Here is a 16,557-nt window from a genome sequence, read left to right on the forward strand (position 1 = left end):
ATTTTAATATTGGCTAATTTTAGCTTAGCCGGGTGGTCAGCAAAATCAACTGGGTGGTGCATCCTTTAAAAGGTCATGGGGCACTTTTTTATTAAAGGGTGTCACAAGCATTCTGGTAGTGATAGGGTCATAGTTTGGTTTAATTAGAGACTGGCCAGCAGTGATTTAAATGTATTTGCAGGGGGGAAAAGTCCTGGTTAGGGTTAAATAGAATAGCATTTGTCCCAAGGTGATAGACAGACCAGTGTTATTATATTTGGGGGCAGAAAATCCCTAGAACCTGGTCATTAGGACTGTGAAGTCAAAATTAAACTTTCATGATTCAGGTTGGGAATGCAGTTTTAAACAATTTTCCAATAAACTTCTATTATATTTGCTTTGTCTCTTGGTATTCTTTGTTGAAGACTAAACCTGGGTAGACTGTTAAGAGCTTAGGAGCCTGCACGTGTCTATGGCAGTAGTGTTTGTGACTATGTATAACATTGCTATGATAGTATTGCAAATGCTGCTGCCAGATGGCTTAAAGGGACAGTCTAGGCCAAAATAAACTTTCATGATTCATATAGTGCATGTAATTTTAAACAATTTTCCAATTTACTTTTATCACCAATTTTGCTTTGTTCTCTTGGTATTCTTAGTTGAAAGCTTAACCTAGGAGGTTCATATGCTAATTTCTTAGACCTTGAAGGCCACCTCTTTTCAGAATGCATTTTAACAGTTTTTCACCACTAGAGGGTGTTAGTTCATGTGTCTCATATAGATAACACTGTGCTCATACACATGAAGTTATCTGGGAGCAGGCACTGATTGGCTAAACTGCAAGTCTGTCAAAAGAACTGAAATAAAGGGGCATTTTGCAGAGGCTTAGATACAAGATAATCACAGAGGTTAAAAGTATATTAATATAACTGTGTTGGTTATGCAAAACTGGGAATGGGTAATAAAGGGATTATCTACCTTTTAAAACAATAAAAATTCTGGTGTAGACTGTCCCTTTAAGACACATGCACTCACCTGAGCTTGCCTAGGTTTACTCTTTAACAAAAGATACCAAGAGAACTAAGCAAAATCAATAATAGAAGTAAAATTGAGTTGTTTAAAATGTCATTCTCTATCCGATACAATATATGTTTAATTCTGATTTTACTGTCCCTTTAGAAAGTAAACATGTACACTCTCTTTCTTAATAGTAGCAGTCTGAGCGTCATCAGTTTGCTTTAAGGAACAGTGTAATATAAAACCTGATTCACTTTAATTGGTTTCCAGTTACTTTTAAACCAGCTGAAGAATATACAATGAATTGGACATTGTTCCTTTAGGTTAATTTTTTTATATAAACTAGCTGATTTTCCTCTTTGAAACCACAACCTATAAAAATGGCCTCCTTATGTTATCTCTGTTTGTATCCTTAGAGAGAACAATTGAAAATAAACATTTGAATATGTATCCCTACAACCCACCACTGGAAGTGTAATTTCCTCTCTTGATTATATTTACACAGCTTTTCCACAGTAAATACTCGAGTATTAAAATGTTCTGTATCAGTGGGGATACAACAAGAAATATAAGCTATTTAAATTGACCAAATAAAGCTAAATAAGCTATTTGTAATTAATTGAATGTACTCCAGTAGGTAAAATATATCATTGGGATCACATTAAAGAGGAGAACATTTGACTGTACACAGTCCCTTTAAACTAAGTCACTGTTAGAGATTTGCTGCCACCACTTTTTTTCATAGCATCTCCACATCAGTAGGTTGCTTTGGATCTCTACCACAGAAAATTCAGTTATACGTCCAAAAACATAGCTTTAGAATGATTATTTTGCTATCACGTAATCTTAAATTACTTTATGTCTTTTTTTTCTCTCTCTTAGGTGCAGCCAAGCTCTATGCCTACTGGATTGTGGTGAACTTCAGGGAAGCTTACAACCTTTTTGCTGTTAATGGAATCCTTTTCAACCACGAGAGTCCACGAAGAGGTTAGACATTTAACTATTTTCTTTAACGGATAGGAATTCCACAATGAGACAGGATGAGTTGGGTTCAGTGTGCTATATAAAGTTATTAATAAGATCTAAAACTATGCTTAAGAGTATAGCAGATACAGTCTTGAAGAATAGAAATGAAGAATGTGAATATAACCCATAGATATTTCAGCAGTGTTTGCTGCATGCCTGCACTAAAGGGACAGTGTACACCAGTTTCCATTTAATAGACACTACTATAGAGAAGAATATGCACAGATACTGATCTAAAAATCCAGTATAAAACCATTTAAAAATGTACTTAGAAGCTCACAGTTTAGCACTGTTGAGGTTAGGCTGGGACACTTACTGAAAAGTGGCTGGGAAAGCAGGACGAGCAGATACTCCCCCCCTTCCCTGCCTATAAAAAGTCAGGTTGCACAATGTTATTAAAAAAAATAAGCAAAACTGATCAAAAAAGCAATATAGGCTGGGACATGGCTGCTTTTTGTTAAAGCTCCGGTGCTGTTATTGCTCAAAGAAAAGGAGATATCCATGTGGGGACTCTAAATCACACTCCGGAGTGCCTCTAAACATCATGTCATCACAGGGAGTACCCTAAACCCCTTATCTGCTCCATTCATACCTGCTCCCTCCCCGAGTTGCCGAAAAGGTCTCAACAGTTACAGACTCCCGGTCGCCATCTTGGCACAGGCCTCTCACGCACTCTCTTACCGGCATCCCCTGAAAGAACACACGGGACCTCACACGGCCGCAGATCACCTCCAATTAGCTTACTTGGGTCTCCGGTGGTTGCTGCTGTGAGAGGAGAGGAGGCACACATACCGAAGCCAACAAGTATCAGCTGCCGATCGGGCCCAGCCGCAACCGCGCACCACCCACACAGCCCATGAGATCAGGGGACGCGACTAACACGCTCAGAGTCCCGGACAAGGCCAAACAGCTACCGGTGCATACTGCAGGCCCTGGGGTAAGAGTACTTATCATACATAGGCTACACAGTGGGAGAGATCCTGGGTGGGAGCAGCCTAAGCACCTGAACATAACGCTTAAAAGGGCAACCTCTATAAATATCAGCCCTCTCTCACTCCTCACGGATACCTGTAACCACATAAGGGGATAAATTCACAGAATTTGGGTCTCTCCCTTGTCATCTTTCCACTGCTACCATTCTCACTCACAAACGCCAGGATTTGGGCCTTCAGACACAGACAGCCTTCCCACTTGTATCCGTGTGGCTTCTGATATACACAGTGAACAAGAATTGCACAGCTTTACTCATAGACCCCTAACAACTCAGATCCTGGGGACCATTGCTATCAGGGATAAACCAGTTTATATCTCTTCTCCTAGAAGTGGTGTATAATCCCAGTGTCTCTGAATCTATCACATTTCTTTGGCCCAGGATGTCTCAACGCAAGGGCCCCAAATCAGATAAAACTAACAAGCCTATTACTAACACACCATCAGTGTCAACTTTTTTTCAACCATCTGACCCAGACCACACTGAGTCCTCTTTATCACAGGATCAATCCAATACGGAGATGCAGTCAGATCTCTCACCTATGCAATATAAATCCCTACTAACTTTGCCGTCGCAAATAGCAGATCTCCCATCCAAATCTGACTTTGAATCTTTGAAGTCTTTTATAAAAGGCGAAATGAGGGAATTAAAGAAAGACCTAAATGAAATGAGCTCTAGGCTTGATTATTTTGAAGAAGGCCAAGAGGCGCTCAATTCCATGGTTAGTTCCAACACACAACAACTCTCAATACAAGATTCCATGGTTCAGGCCCTGCAAGAGAAACTTGAGGATCTCGACAACAGGGGGAGACGGAATAACCTCAGAATCAGAGGCATACCTGAAGAAGTGTCCTCAGATCAACTAAAATCTTACACGTCTGAGCTATTTCATTTCCTGAATCCCAGATTACCCCCCTTACAACCTGATGAAATTGAGCGGATTCACAGGGCTCTAAGACCACCATCCAAGCCCCCCGCTCCACCCAGGGACGTGATAATGAGATTTCTCAGATTTACCACCAAAGATGACATCTGGCAATCAGCGAGAACCAGGCGCTCCATTTCCTATAAAGGTCATACCTTACAAATTTTTCAAGATCTCTGCCCACAAACCATCCAGAGAAGGAGAGAAGTCAAATTCCTTACTAAGGCCCTGCAGGATCACAACATCAAATATCGTTGGGGATACCCATTCAGTTTGATAATCTCCCATAATGGCTCTCAAATCATATACAAGTCTTTCCAGGACTTAGACACTGTATCCAAGAAACTGAACATCACTATTGAGCCTCCGGATGAAGATGTCCTTGCGACCACCTCAAAACAACGAGACAAAGAGGGGGACAACCCCAAGGAACAGCGCCCTCAATGGCATAAAGTCAACCCCAAGAGAAGAAAAACAGACTCTGCACACACGGGGTCTTCTGACCCGCGAAACCCTTCACAGCCATGATCTTCTGCAATAAATATCAGACTCACACATCTAGCTAGTGGTCTAGGGAGCTTATGCTAAGGCACATGCCCTGGCTCCCACTTACTTGTTTCTGATCTACTTCTAGCTCTGGGTAATAGGGTAAGATTTCAATTCTTATTCTTAAAGTTGTAGTAAAGGTAGTGTTTGGTTCCTTTCCACAGAATTCTGGACTTTTCCTTTGACTTCTGGGTGGTCTAAAATATGTTATGCATTTTGATGAATGTATTTTTGACACTTAATGTTTATGCCATTTTTCAGATATGCCGAGACCATGCCCAGGCTGACCTAAACCTACTTTCTCAATATCCAACCCTTCCTGTCCTTAATTCTCCCTCCACCTAACCTCTCCCTCCCCACCCTCTCACCTCTTCCTTTGGCTCCCTCCCTTCTAGCACGGGTCCACACATGGTACTCCAACTTTAGATTTAAACTGCTTATTAGAGCTTAATGTAACACCAGTCACCCCCCGATTATGGTGTATAGTTCTAAATGTACACTTTTAGTTGGTTTAGCTAAATATTTATGTTTGTACCATATTTTGATGTTTTTACATGCTTTGTTTGTAACCTCTCATGCTTACTACAAGATACCTCTCAAATGTGTCTCAGACTGCCTGTTAAAAATGTGTCTGTCATGCGTAACTTTCATATTCCTAAATGTATCACTACAGATGGATAGGTCTAACTACAGAGTCCTATCTCATAATGTCATGGGCTCAATATTCCTCAAAGAGAAACCATAGCCTTAAGGGATTATAAGAGACTTAGGAGTTGTGACATAGTAATGTTGCAAGAGACCCACTTCAAAAGAGGTCGAGAACCTCGTGCTCTTTTCAAAAATTTGGTTTTGCATACTTTCCTCTGACAGCACAAAGCGTAACGGGGTATGTATTATGATTAAAAGAATTTTCCTTTTCAGGTCACGTCAATAGAAAAAGACAAAATGGGATAGATACCTAATTATCTCGGGACTTTTTACATAGGAAACTCATAACCCTAGTTAACATCTATGCCCCCAGTCTAGAGGCCACCGGTTTCTTCCATCAGGTAGGCAACAAGCTTTTAGAGTCACCTAGGGGCAGCTTGATATTTGGAGGAGACTTTAACATTGCCTAGACCCCACTCTAGACTGCTCCTCTGCAAGTCTGCTATTCCCACCAAAACTTTAAAAGTAATTAAGTCAAAATTGCACGCCCTGGCCTTGCACGATATCTGGCGGATCCACCACCCGCATGACAAAGATTTCACTTTTTATTTCCCATCCACATCAAAGTTACTCTAGGATCGACTACATACTGACAGATGTTACCAGCCTAATGTATGCACGACACTCTGACGTACATCCCATTACATGGTCGACCATGCTATGGTCAGCTGTACATTTAACCTCCCCATAGACACCAACAACCCTCGGACTTGGAGACTCGACGAGTCTCTTTTAAACGACCCAATGGCCAAGATTAACTTAACCAAGTGCATTGAAGAGTACTTCAGAACAAACACTACCCCGGATATTTGCCAACAGCATATCTGGAACGCCCATAAGTGCGTCCTTAGGGGCGAATTGATCGCTCTAAAGGCGGCTAAGACAAAACAACAACAACTCCTACCTAACCACCTTACTTGCGGACCTAAACAAACTTCAAGAAATACATAAAAGGTTCCCAAAAGACCGATCCCCTCCAGGATAGCTTAGAGCACAAACAGCAAACAGCTCAATTGCTACCTTGGAAAAGAGGCTAAACGTAGTGCCTTATTTTTGAAAAAACTTACTACGAAGGTGCTAACAAACAGGGCAAGCTGTTGGCCAGACAGCTTAGACGGAAAGCTCTCAGTAGATACATTTTACATATCAAAGACGAAAAGGGACAAGACCGTTATACATCTAAAGACATAGCAGACAGTTTTAAACAATATTACAACTCACTCTACAACCTGTCCACAAAATCACCTCCTCTTGCAAATCCCACTATTCTAAACTATCTATCTCACTTAACTTACCCCAAATTAGTGAAGAGCAAAAGGCTGACTTAGACGCCCCCATTTCCACCGACGAAATTAAACAAGCCATAAAATCACTGAAACCAGGTAAATCCCCCAGGCCCAGACGGTTTTGGTAACACTACTACACATCTTTTGGGAGATGTGCTAACACCACACCTTCTGGCTTATTTTCATAGCATAGATCAGGATAAATCCTTCCCATCCGTCAGCCTTACAGGCCACAATTGCTCTTATACCAAAGCCAAATAAACCTGTTGTGTCCATCCCTAACTATAGACCGATTTCCCTCTTAAACACGGACATCAAACTTTTCGCCAAAATCATTGCTAACAGACTTAACTTAATCTTACCCCACATTATCCACAGAGACCAGGTTGGCTTTGTACCATTCAGAGAAGCAAGAGACAACACAGTGCGTAATTTGCACCTGTTGTGGCATGCTAAGACCAATCTCATTCCCTCACTCTGGATTTCTACAGACGCAGAGAAGGCCTTCGACAGAGTCGGATGGCCTTTTCTTGCTGCAACATTGAGGGCTTTCGGTCTCGGGGAGAAGACACTACATAGAATTCTCGCGTTATACAACAAACCGAGTGCTAGGATAGCCCTAACGGAATTCTATCTTCCCCGCTCCAGATAACAAACGGCCACTAGGCAGGGCTGTCCCCCTATCCCCCATACTTTTTACATGCCTTATCGAGACCTTGGCGACCAAAATTAGGTCTAATAAAAAATATACGAGGTCTGACAGTAGGAGACGAAGAATACAAGATGTCACTCTTCGCAGATGATGTCTTGTTTTCCTTAACTACCCCATCCGAATCAATCCCACATCTACTTGCGGAGCTGGAGACATTCCGAGTTCTTTCCAACTACAAAATTAATCATGACAAATCCGAAATGCTGGAGTGACTATTAGCCCCCTCATGGCAAACTTGATTTCTAAAATATGGTCCATTCAAATGGAACAAAGATTCCCTTAAATATCTGGGGATTCATTTAGCAGACAATTTTGATTTAATGTTCAAGCTGAATTACTCAGCTATAAAACCTGCAATAGCTCGGGACCTTTCATCCTGGACAAGGAAACCGTTTATCCTGGTTAGGGAGGATAAACACAATCAAAATGAACACCTTTCCCAGACTGCTATATATTATGCAGACTCTCCCTATCCAACTCCCTAACACATACATACCACAGATGCAACAACTGTTTAGTTCATTCATCTGGAACAGGCGTCCCCCCAGAATAAACAAACTCGTGATTGTCCCGCTCCGCAACTCAGGGAGGCCTAGGGGTCCCTGATATTGACTCGTACCATAGATCAATATTCCTCCAGAGGGTTCTTGACTGGAGGATCCATGGGAGGTCACAAGAGATGGGTTTCACTCGAAGGAAAACTTAACCCAGACTTTAATCTTCCTTCCTGTGTTGGAATCCTGGCCTTCAATCTTCACTCAAACTAATTAAAAACCCGATTACACGGGAAACCCTGAAAGTTTGGGATTCCACTAATATGACCAACCCATATGTTTCCTCCTGCCCGGGCCCCTTAACATCATTACTACACAATGACGAGTTCTCCTTCCTCCCTTACCGAACGACACCGGAACATTCAACAAGAGTCATGACATCCCTCTATGGTCCCTGACTAACAACGAACAGATAAAAACTCAGGAGCTTTTACTGGACTCCGGTCAGAGCTGGGCCAAAAACTGGTTTACTTATAGAAGGGTTCACCACTATCTCACAACTCACCCACAGCGTTTGAAACATGTTGCGACCACTTACCAACATTGAGAAACTATACACATCTTCCCCCCCCGGTTAGGCAACTGCCTCTCCCACATTTACAATATTATCACCCAACCGCCCCCAGGTAACCTACCCCGCTCCATAGAAATGTGGGAGAAAGAACGGGAGTTATCATAACACCCCAGACAGCAATTAACATCTTTCATAATATTAAATCCGCCTCCAGGTCAGCCTCCATAAAGAAATCAACTATAAGTTATTACACGGCTGGTACCCTTACTCCCAGGAGAATCCACAAACTCTTTCCAAAAGCCAATAACCGTTGTTGGAGATGTGGCCACCATGGTAGCGGAATGAGTCATATGTGGTGGTGGTGTTCCCAGGTCCACTGGCTATGGCGTTCAGTGATCTCAGAGATTGAACAAATTTTTTCAATTTACACTCCCTCTGGAGCCCCTGGTCTGGTTGTTAAATAAATCTATTAAATTACCCCACTCCCACTTTACTCCCCTACTAAAAATCATGAGAAACAGCTTAAAGGTTTTAAATAGCATTAAAACTGGAGATCCCCCGAGGTCCCTTCAGTGGCCACTTGGCGCAATAAGGTATCAGACCTGATAGAATTGGAAGAATATGGTTCCTTTCTAACGGGCAAGAGGGATCATTTATAGAACTCCAAAATTACATGGGAAAATTATATTAAATCTAACACCCTAAAACAGGCCACCTGACGACGTTACGAGCTCTATTGATTCAAAGCACTAACAGATATTATATATGTTTGAGTATAATTTATGAAAGATTTCTCCAGGCAGTCTTAACCATACCACAGGCTGAGCATTGAGATGGTAATACTACTGTTAGCATAGACATTTTAGGTTTCCTAAGTTCAGTAAAAGTTTAAAACAAGGTTCCAAGATGCACCATTCGCAAATTGTACTGTTTTTCTATGTATGACTGATTTTGTGACTATTTTCATTGTAATGTACATGTTTTGTTGATCTAACTGTATCATGGTCTCTTAATAAAAACATGTTGGAATAAATAAAAAAAAAAAAAAATAAGCAAAACTATACATTGTTACAAAAACACTCCCAAATGAGCTATAGAAATGTATCATCTACAATACATTTATGGAAAGAAAAATCTAGTGTACGGGGTCCATTTCAACACAAATTGTAAACTACATGAATATGAACCTTTATATCTAAGAATTATTTTGCAATTAAAACTGCAGATTTATTTTGTTAAGTGAGAATATTGTTTTATGTTTTTGCTTTTCAATGATTTCCCTGTCCCCTAGAACAAAAGAACCCTTGCTAACCAATCACAAACTAATATGCAGCTATAGCATGAACTCTGCACATGTGCAGTTAAAGTCTAGTGATAGGGAGGGGTGTACACTGGACTTAGATATTAGACAGTACTAGCCAACTAACTGTTCGCACTTCTCACAAGTGCGGACTGGGAGTTAGAGATTTAGAGTGATTAGTTGTCAGTGGCGCCTGAGGCTGACTGTGATACAAACAAATCTTCGTGTTGGCCTGTGTGTTGTTTTCCTAATGGCGGGCTTCTGGGATAGGTGTGGGTTTAATTAAATTGTAAATATTGAGTGGAACAAATGTTCTTAAACTTTTTGGTGCGTAATGCACAACGTGGACCCACAAATTGGGAATAAAAATTAAATGAGACTAAAGATACGATAAGTAAAGAAATTTATCAAAACTGATTATTATCAAATCCCTGAACAAATGAATCTAATAAAAAAAATCATCAAAATATAAAACTAGATAACATAAAATATATTAAGACACCGGTATCTGAAAAGGATAAAATATTGGGAAATACTAAATAGTAAAAACAATGACTAGCATAAGACCTTGATATTTCTACAATGACTGGTAATCTCGGCTTGAGATATTATACACAAAAGGGTTAGAACACAGATATACATATATTTGTGCAGCTTAATAAGGTTTCTATTGCAGTGTGTGGCCGGATGATATGAAATATTTTCAGGTTGAAAGTTCCATTCGATCCGTACTTTACGGTGTGGATACAAAGTTACTTATTGTTCCAAAGTGATGTACAGTTTTTTTTGTTTCAGAAAGTTGAAGATATTGTAACAGAAATGATGTTATGTGACATGAGCTTTACTGCATGTACTCACTCATTCTTTGGCGTCCTCGCCTGACTTGCTCGCCTGCTCTGTTGGAGCTAACAAAGGCTCAGGTACCAATCAGTGTCAAGCATTAGAAGTCTGCGACACTTATTCAAAATTGTAGACTGTCGGTTTCTTTAATCCAATACTCCTACCGCTTCAGTATGTGCCAAATGAGCATGTTGAAAGAATTGGTTTATGGGAGTGATAACTGTTGATTTTCCTTTATTCAATACTCCTACCGCTTCAATTTGTGCAATATATAGGCACAGAACTGAATTGGTTTGGGAGTATTATTTAATTTGACATCCTCTGCTCGGGAGCTGTGTAGTTGAACCGTCTACGCGTTTCAGCTAATAAAAGCCTTTATCAAGATGTTTATGTCCTACCGCTCCTCCATTATATAGGCTGATTTAACCCTTTGTGTACTTGAATGGAAATTCATTTGCATATTGATCACTTAGTTGATTTACTGTGTTTTTACAATAAAAATATTTGTTGTCACTTATACATAAGTATACATTTGTTAATATCTACGTGTCTCAATTTACTTAAAATAACCACTTCATTAAAGTTTCTTTACTTTACACCGTGTGTTAACGATATCACATACAGGTTCAAAGTTACTAATTAAATTTTAATCCACAATTACTCTTGTTAAGTGTATCCAGTCCACGGATCATCCATTACTTATGGAATATATTCTTCCCAACAGGAAGTTGCAAGAGTCCACCCACAGCAAAGCTGCTGTATAGCTCCTCCCCTAACTGCCATATTCAGTCATTCTCTTGCAAGCCTCAACATAGATAGGAGGTTGTGAGAGTCTGTGGTGATTTATACTTAGTTTATTCTTCAATCAAAAGTTTGTTATTTTTAAATGGCACCGGAGTGTGCTGTTTTTCTCAGGCAGTATTTGGAAGAAGAATCTGCCTGCGTTTTTCCATGATCTTAGCAGACGTAACTAAGATCCATTTGCTGTTCTCACACATTCTGAGGAGTGAGGTACTTCAGAGGGGGAATGGCGTGCAGGTTTTCCTGCAGAAAAGGTATGTGCAGTAAAATATTTTCTCCAACATAGGTGTGTCCGGTCCACGGCGTCATCCTTACTTGTGGGATATTCTCTTCCCCAACAGGAAATGGCAAAGAGCCCAGCAAAGCTGGTCACATGATCCCTCCTAGGCTCCGCCTACCCCAGTCATTCTCTTTGCCGTTGCACAGGCAACATCTCCACGGAGATGGCTAAGAGTTTTTTTGGTGTTTAAATGTAGTTTTTATTCTTCAATCAAGAGTTTGTTATTTTAAAATAGTGCTGGTATGTACTATTTACTCTGAAACAGAAAAGAGATGAAGATTTCTGTTTGTAAGAGGAAAATGATTTTAGCAACCGTTACTAAAATCGATGGCTGTTTCCACACAGGACTGTTGAGATGAATTAACTTCAGTTGGGGGAAACAGTGAGCAGACTTTTGCTGCTTGAGGTATGACACATTTCTAACAAGACTTGGTAATGCTGGAAGCTGTCATTTTCCCTATGGGAACCGGTAAGCCATTTTCTTAGTTTAGTATAAGAATAAAGGGCTTCACAAGGGCTTTAAAGACTGGTAGACATTTTTCTGGGCTAAATCGATTACATTATGAGTATATTTAATGGATGTTATCTATAAATAGTTCTTTTAATCTTGGGGATGTATTAAAAAAAACGGCAGGCACTGTATTGGACACCTTTTTCACTGGGGGCCTTTTCTAGTCATAGGCAGAGCCTCATTTTCGCGCCACTAATGCGCAGTTGTTTTTGGAAAGCAAGGCATGCAGATGCATGTGTGAGGAGCTAAGAACCACTGAAAAAGCTTATAGAAGGCGTCATTTGGTATCGTATTCCCCTCTGGGCTTGGTTGGGTCTCAGCAAAGCTGATACCAGGGACTGTATAGGGGTTAAATGTAAAAACGGCTCCGGTTCCGTTATTTTAAGAGTTAAAGCTTTCAAATTTGGTGTGCAATACTTTTAAGGCTTTAAGACACTGTGGTGAAATTTTGGTGAATTTTGAACAATTCCTTCATACTTTTTCGCATATTCAGTAATAAAGTGTGTTCAGTTTAAAATTTAAAGTGACAGTAACGGTTTTATTTTAAAACGTTTTTTGTGCTTTGTTATCAAGTTTATGCCTGTTAACATGTCTGAACCATCAGATAGACGATGTTCTGTATGTTTGGAAGCCAAGGTTCCTCCCCATTTAAATATATGTGATGAATGTGACTTAGTGTCCGGACAAAGTAGGGACAATGATGCCACTGATAATGATGTTGCCCAAAATGATTCCTCAAGCGAGGGGAGTAAGCATGGTACTGCATCATCCCCTTCTATGTCTACACCAGTCTTGCCCACACAAGAGGCCCCTAGTACATCTAGTGCGCCAATCCTTCTTACTATGCAACAATTAACGGCTGTAATGGATAATTCTATTAAAAACATTTTGTCCAAAATGCCTACTTATCAGAGAAAGCGCGATTGCTCTGTTTTAGATACTGAAGAGCATGAGGACGCTGATGATAATGGTTCTAATGTACCCTCACGCCAATCTGAAGGGGCCAGCAGGGAGGTTTTGTCTGAGGGAGAAATTTCAGATTCAGGAAAAATTTCTCAACAAGCTGAACCTGATGTTATTATTTTTAAATTTAAATTGGAACATCTCCGCGCTCTGCTTAAGGAGGTGTTATCTACTCTGGATGATTGTGACAATTTGGTCATTCCAGAGAAATTATGTAAGATGGACAAGTTCCTAGAGGTCCCGGTGCCCCCCCGATGCTTTTCCTATACCCAAGCGGGTGGCGGACATTGTAAATAAGGAATGGGAAAGGCCCGGCATACCTTTTGTTCCTCCCCCTATATTTAAAAAGTTATTTCCTATGGTCGACCCCAGAAAGGACTTATGGCAGACAGTCCCCAAGGTCGAGGGGGCGGTTTCTACTCTAAACAAACTCACTACTATCCCTATAGAAGATAGTTGTGCTTTCAAAGATCCTATGGATAAAAAATTAGAGGGTTTGCTTAAAAAGATGTTTGTTCAGCAAGGTTACCTTCTACAACCAATTTCATGCATTGTTCCTGTCACTACAGCAGCGTGTTTCTGGTTCGAAGAACTAGAAAAGTCGCTCAATAAAGACTCTTCATATGAGGAGGTTATGGACAGAGTTCAAGCACTTAAATTGGCTAACTCTTTTATCTTAGACGCCACTTTGCAATTAGCTAGATTAGCGGCGAAAAATTCAGGTTTTGCAATTGTGGCGCGCAGAGCGCTTTGGCTAAAGTCTTGGTCAGCGGATGTGTCCTCCAAGAACAAATTGCTTAACATCCCTTTCAAAGGTAAAACGCTATTTGGCCCTGACTTGAAAGAGATTATTTCAGACATCACTGGGGGAAAGGGCCACGCCCTTCCTCAGGATAGGTCTTTTAAGGCTAAAAATAAGCCAAATTTTCGTCCCTTTCGCAGAAACGGACCAGCCTCAAATTCTACACCCTCTAAGCAAGAGGGTAATAGTTCTCAACCAAACCAGCCTGGAGACCAATGCAAGGCTGGAACAAGGGTAAGCAGGCCAAGAAACCTGCCACTGCTACTAAAACAGCATGAAGTATTGGCCCCCGATCCGGGACCGGATCTGGTGGGGGGCAGACTCTCTCTCTTTGCTCAGGCTTGGGCAAGAGATGTTCAGGATCCTTGGGCGCTAGAAATAGTTTCTCAAGGTTATCTCCTGGAATTCAAGGAACTACCCCCAAGGGGAAGGTTCCACAGGTCTCAATTGTCTTCAGACCAAATAAAAAGACAGGCATTCTTACATTGTGTAGAAGACCTTTTAAGAATGGGAGTGATTCATCCTGTTCCATTAGGAGAACAAGGGATGGGGTTTTACTCCAATCTGTTCATAGTTCCCAAAAAAGAGGGAACATTCAGACCAATTTTAGATCTCAAGATTCTAAACAAATTTCTCAGGGTTCCATCGTTCAAAATGGAAACCATTCGAACAATTCTTCCTACCATCCAGGAAGGTCAATTCATGACCACGGTGGATTTAAAGGATGCGTATCTGCATATTCCTATCCACAAGGAACATCATCGGTTCCTAAGGTTTGCGTTTCTGGACAAGCATTACCAGTTTGTGGCACTTCCATTCGGATTAGCCACTGCTCCAAGGATTTTCACAAAGGTACTAGGGTCCCTTCTAGCGGTGCTAAGACCAAGGGGCATTGCAGTAGTACCTTACTTGGACGACATACTGATTCAAGCGTCGTCTCTGTCAAAAGCAAAGGCTCATACGGACATTGTCCTAGCCTTTCTCAGATCTCACGGGTGGAAGGTGAACATAGAAAAAAGTTCTCTGTCCCCGTCAACAAGAGTTCCCTTCTTGGGAACAATAATAGACTCCTTAGAAATGAAGATTTTTCTGACAGAGGCCAGAAAATCAAAACTTCTAAGCTCTTGTCAAGTACTTCATTCTGTTCTTCTTCCTTCCATAGCGCAGTGCATGGAAGTAATAGGTTTGATGGTTGCGGCAATGGACATAGTTCCTTTTGCACGAATTCATCTAAGACCATTACAACTGTGCATGCTCAGACAGTGGAATGGGGATTATACAGACTTGTCTCCGACGATCCAAGTAGATCAGGGAACCAGAGATTCACTCAGTTGGTGGCTGACCCTGAACAACCTGTCACAGGGAATGAGCTTCCGCAGACCAGAGTGGGTCATTGTCACGACCGACGCCAGTCTGGTGGGCTGGGGCGCGGTCTGGGAACCCCTGAAAGCTCAGGGTCTATGGTCTCGGGAAGAATCTCTTCTCCCGATAAACATTCTGGAACTGAGAGCGATATTCAATGCTCTCAAAGCTTGGCCTCAACTAGCAAAGGCCAAATTCATAAGGTTTCAATCAGACAACATGACGACTGTTGCATATATCAACCATCAGGGGGGAACAAGGAGTTACCTGGCGATGGAAGAAGTGAACAAAATAATTCAATGGGCGGAGAATCACTCCTGCCACTTGTCTGCAATCCACATCCCAGGAGTGGAAAATTGGGAAGCGGATTTTCTGAGTCGTCAGACTTTCCATCCGGGGGAGTGGGAACTCCATCCGGAAATCTTTGCCCAAATAACTCAATTATGGGGCATTCCAGACATGGATCTGATGGCGTCTCGTCAGAACTTCAAGGGTTCCTTGCTACGGGTCCAGATCCAGGGATCCCAAGGCGACTCTAGTAGATGCACTAGTAGCACCTTGGACCTTCAACCTAGCCTATGTATTCCCACCGTTTCCTCTCATTCCCAGGCTGGTAGCCAGGATCAATCAGGAGAGGGCTTCGGTGATCTTGATAGCTCCTGCGTGGCCACGCAGGACTTGGTATGCAGACCTGGTGAATATGTCATCGGCTCCACCATGGAAGCTACCTTTGAGACAGGGACCTTCTTGTTCAAGGTCCATTCGAACATCCGAATCTGGCTTCACTCCAACTGACTGCTTGGAGATTGAACGCTTGATTTTATCAAAGCGTGGTTTTTCAGATTCTGTCATTGATACTCTTATTCAGGCTAGAAAGCCTGTAACTAGGAAAATTTACCATAAAATATGGAAAAAATATATCTGTTGGTGTGAATCTAAAGGATTCCCATGGAACAAGATAAAAATTCCTAAGATTCTATCCTTTCTACAAGAAGGTTTGGAGAAAGGATTATCTGCAAGTTCTTTGAAGGGACAGATTTCTGCTTTATCTGTCTTACTTCACAAAATGCTGGCGGCTGTGCCAGATGTTCAAGCTTTTGTTCAGGCTCTGGTTAGAATCAAGCCTGTTTACAAACCTTTGACTCCTCCTTGGAGTCTCAATTTAGTTCTTTCAGTTCTTCAAGGGGTTCCGTTTGAACCCTTACATTCCGTAGATATTAAGTTACTATCTTGGAAAGTTTTGTTTTTGGTTGCAATTTCTTCTGCTAGAAGAGTTTCAGAGTTATCTGCTCTGCAGTGTTCTCCTCCTTATCTGGTGTTCCATGCAGATAAGGTGGTTTTGCGTACTAAACCTGGTTTTCTTCCGAAAGTTGTTTCTAACAAAAATATTAACCAGGAGATAGTTGTGCCTTCTTTGTGTCCGAATCCAGTTTCAAAGAA

At 41.3% G+C, this 16,557-nt stretch overlaps 1 protein-coding gene across 2 annotated transcripts in view; it reads left to right on the top strand.

Moving 5' to 3' along the window:
• GMDS (GDP-mannose 4,6-dehydratase) overlaps positions 1-16,557 on the top strand; it is a 1,339,054-nt gene that overhangs the window by 629,425 nt on the left and 693,072 nt on the right. For both annotated transcript variants that reach the window (XM_053714661.1, XM_053714660.1), the window contains one exon: positions 1,879-1,983. In XM_053714661.1, coding sequence (XP_053570636.1) covers positions 1,879-1,983 — 105 coding nt within the window. The remainder of the gene's footprint in view (positions 1-1,878; positions 1,984-16,557) is intronic.

The sequence above is a fragment of the Bombina bombina genome, chromosome 5, assembly GCF_027579735.1.
Source record: "Bombina bombina isolate aBomBom1 chromosome 5, aBomBom1.pri, whole genome shotgun sequence".
Lineage (NCBI taxonomy): Eukaryota > Metazoa > Chordata > Amphibia > Anura > Bombinatoridae > Bombina > Bombina bombina.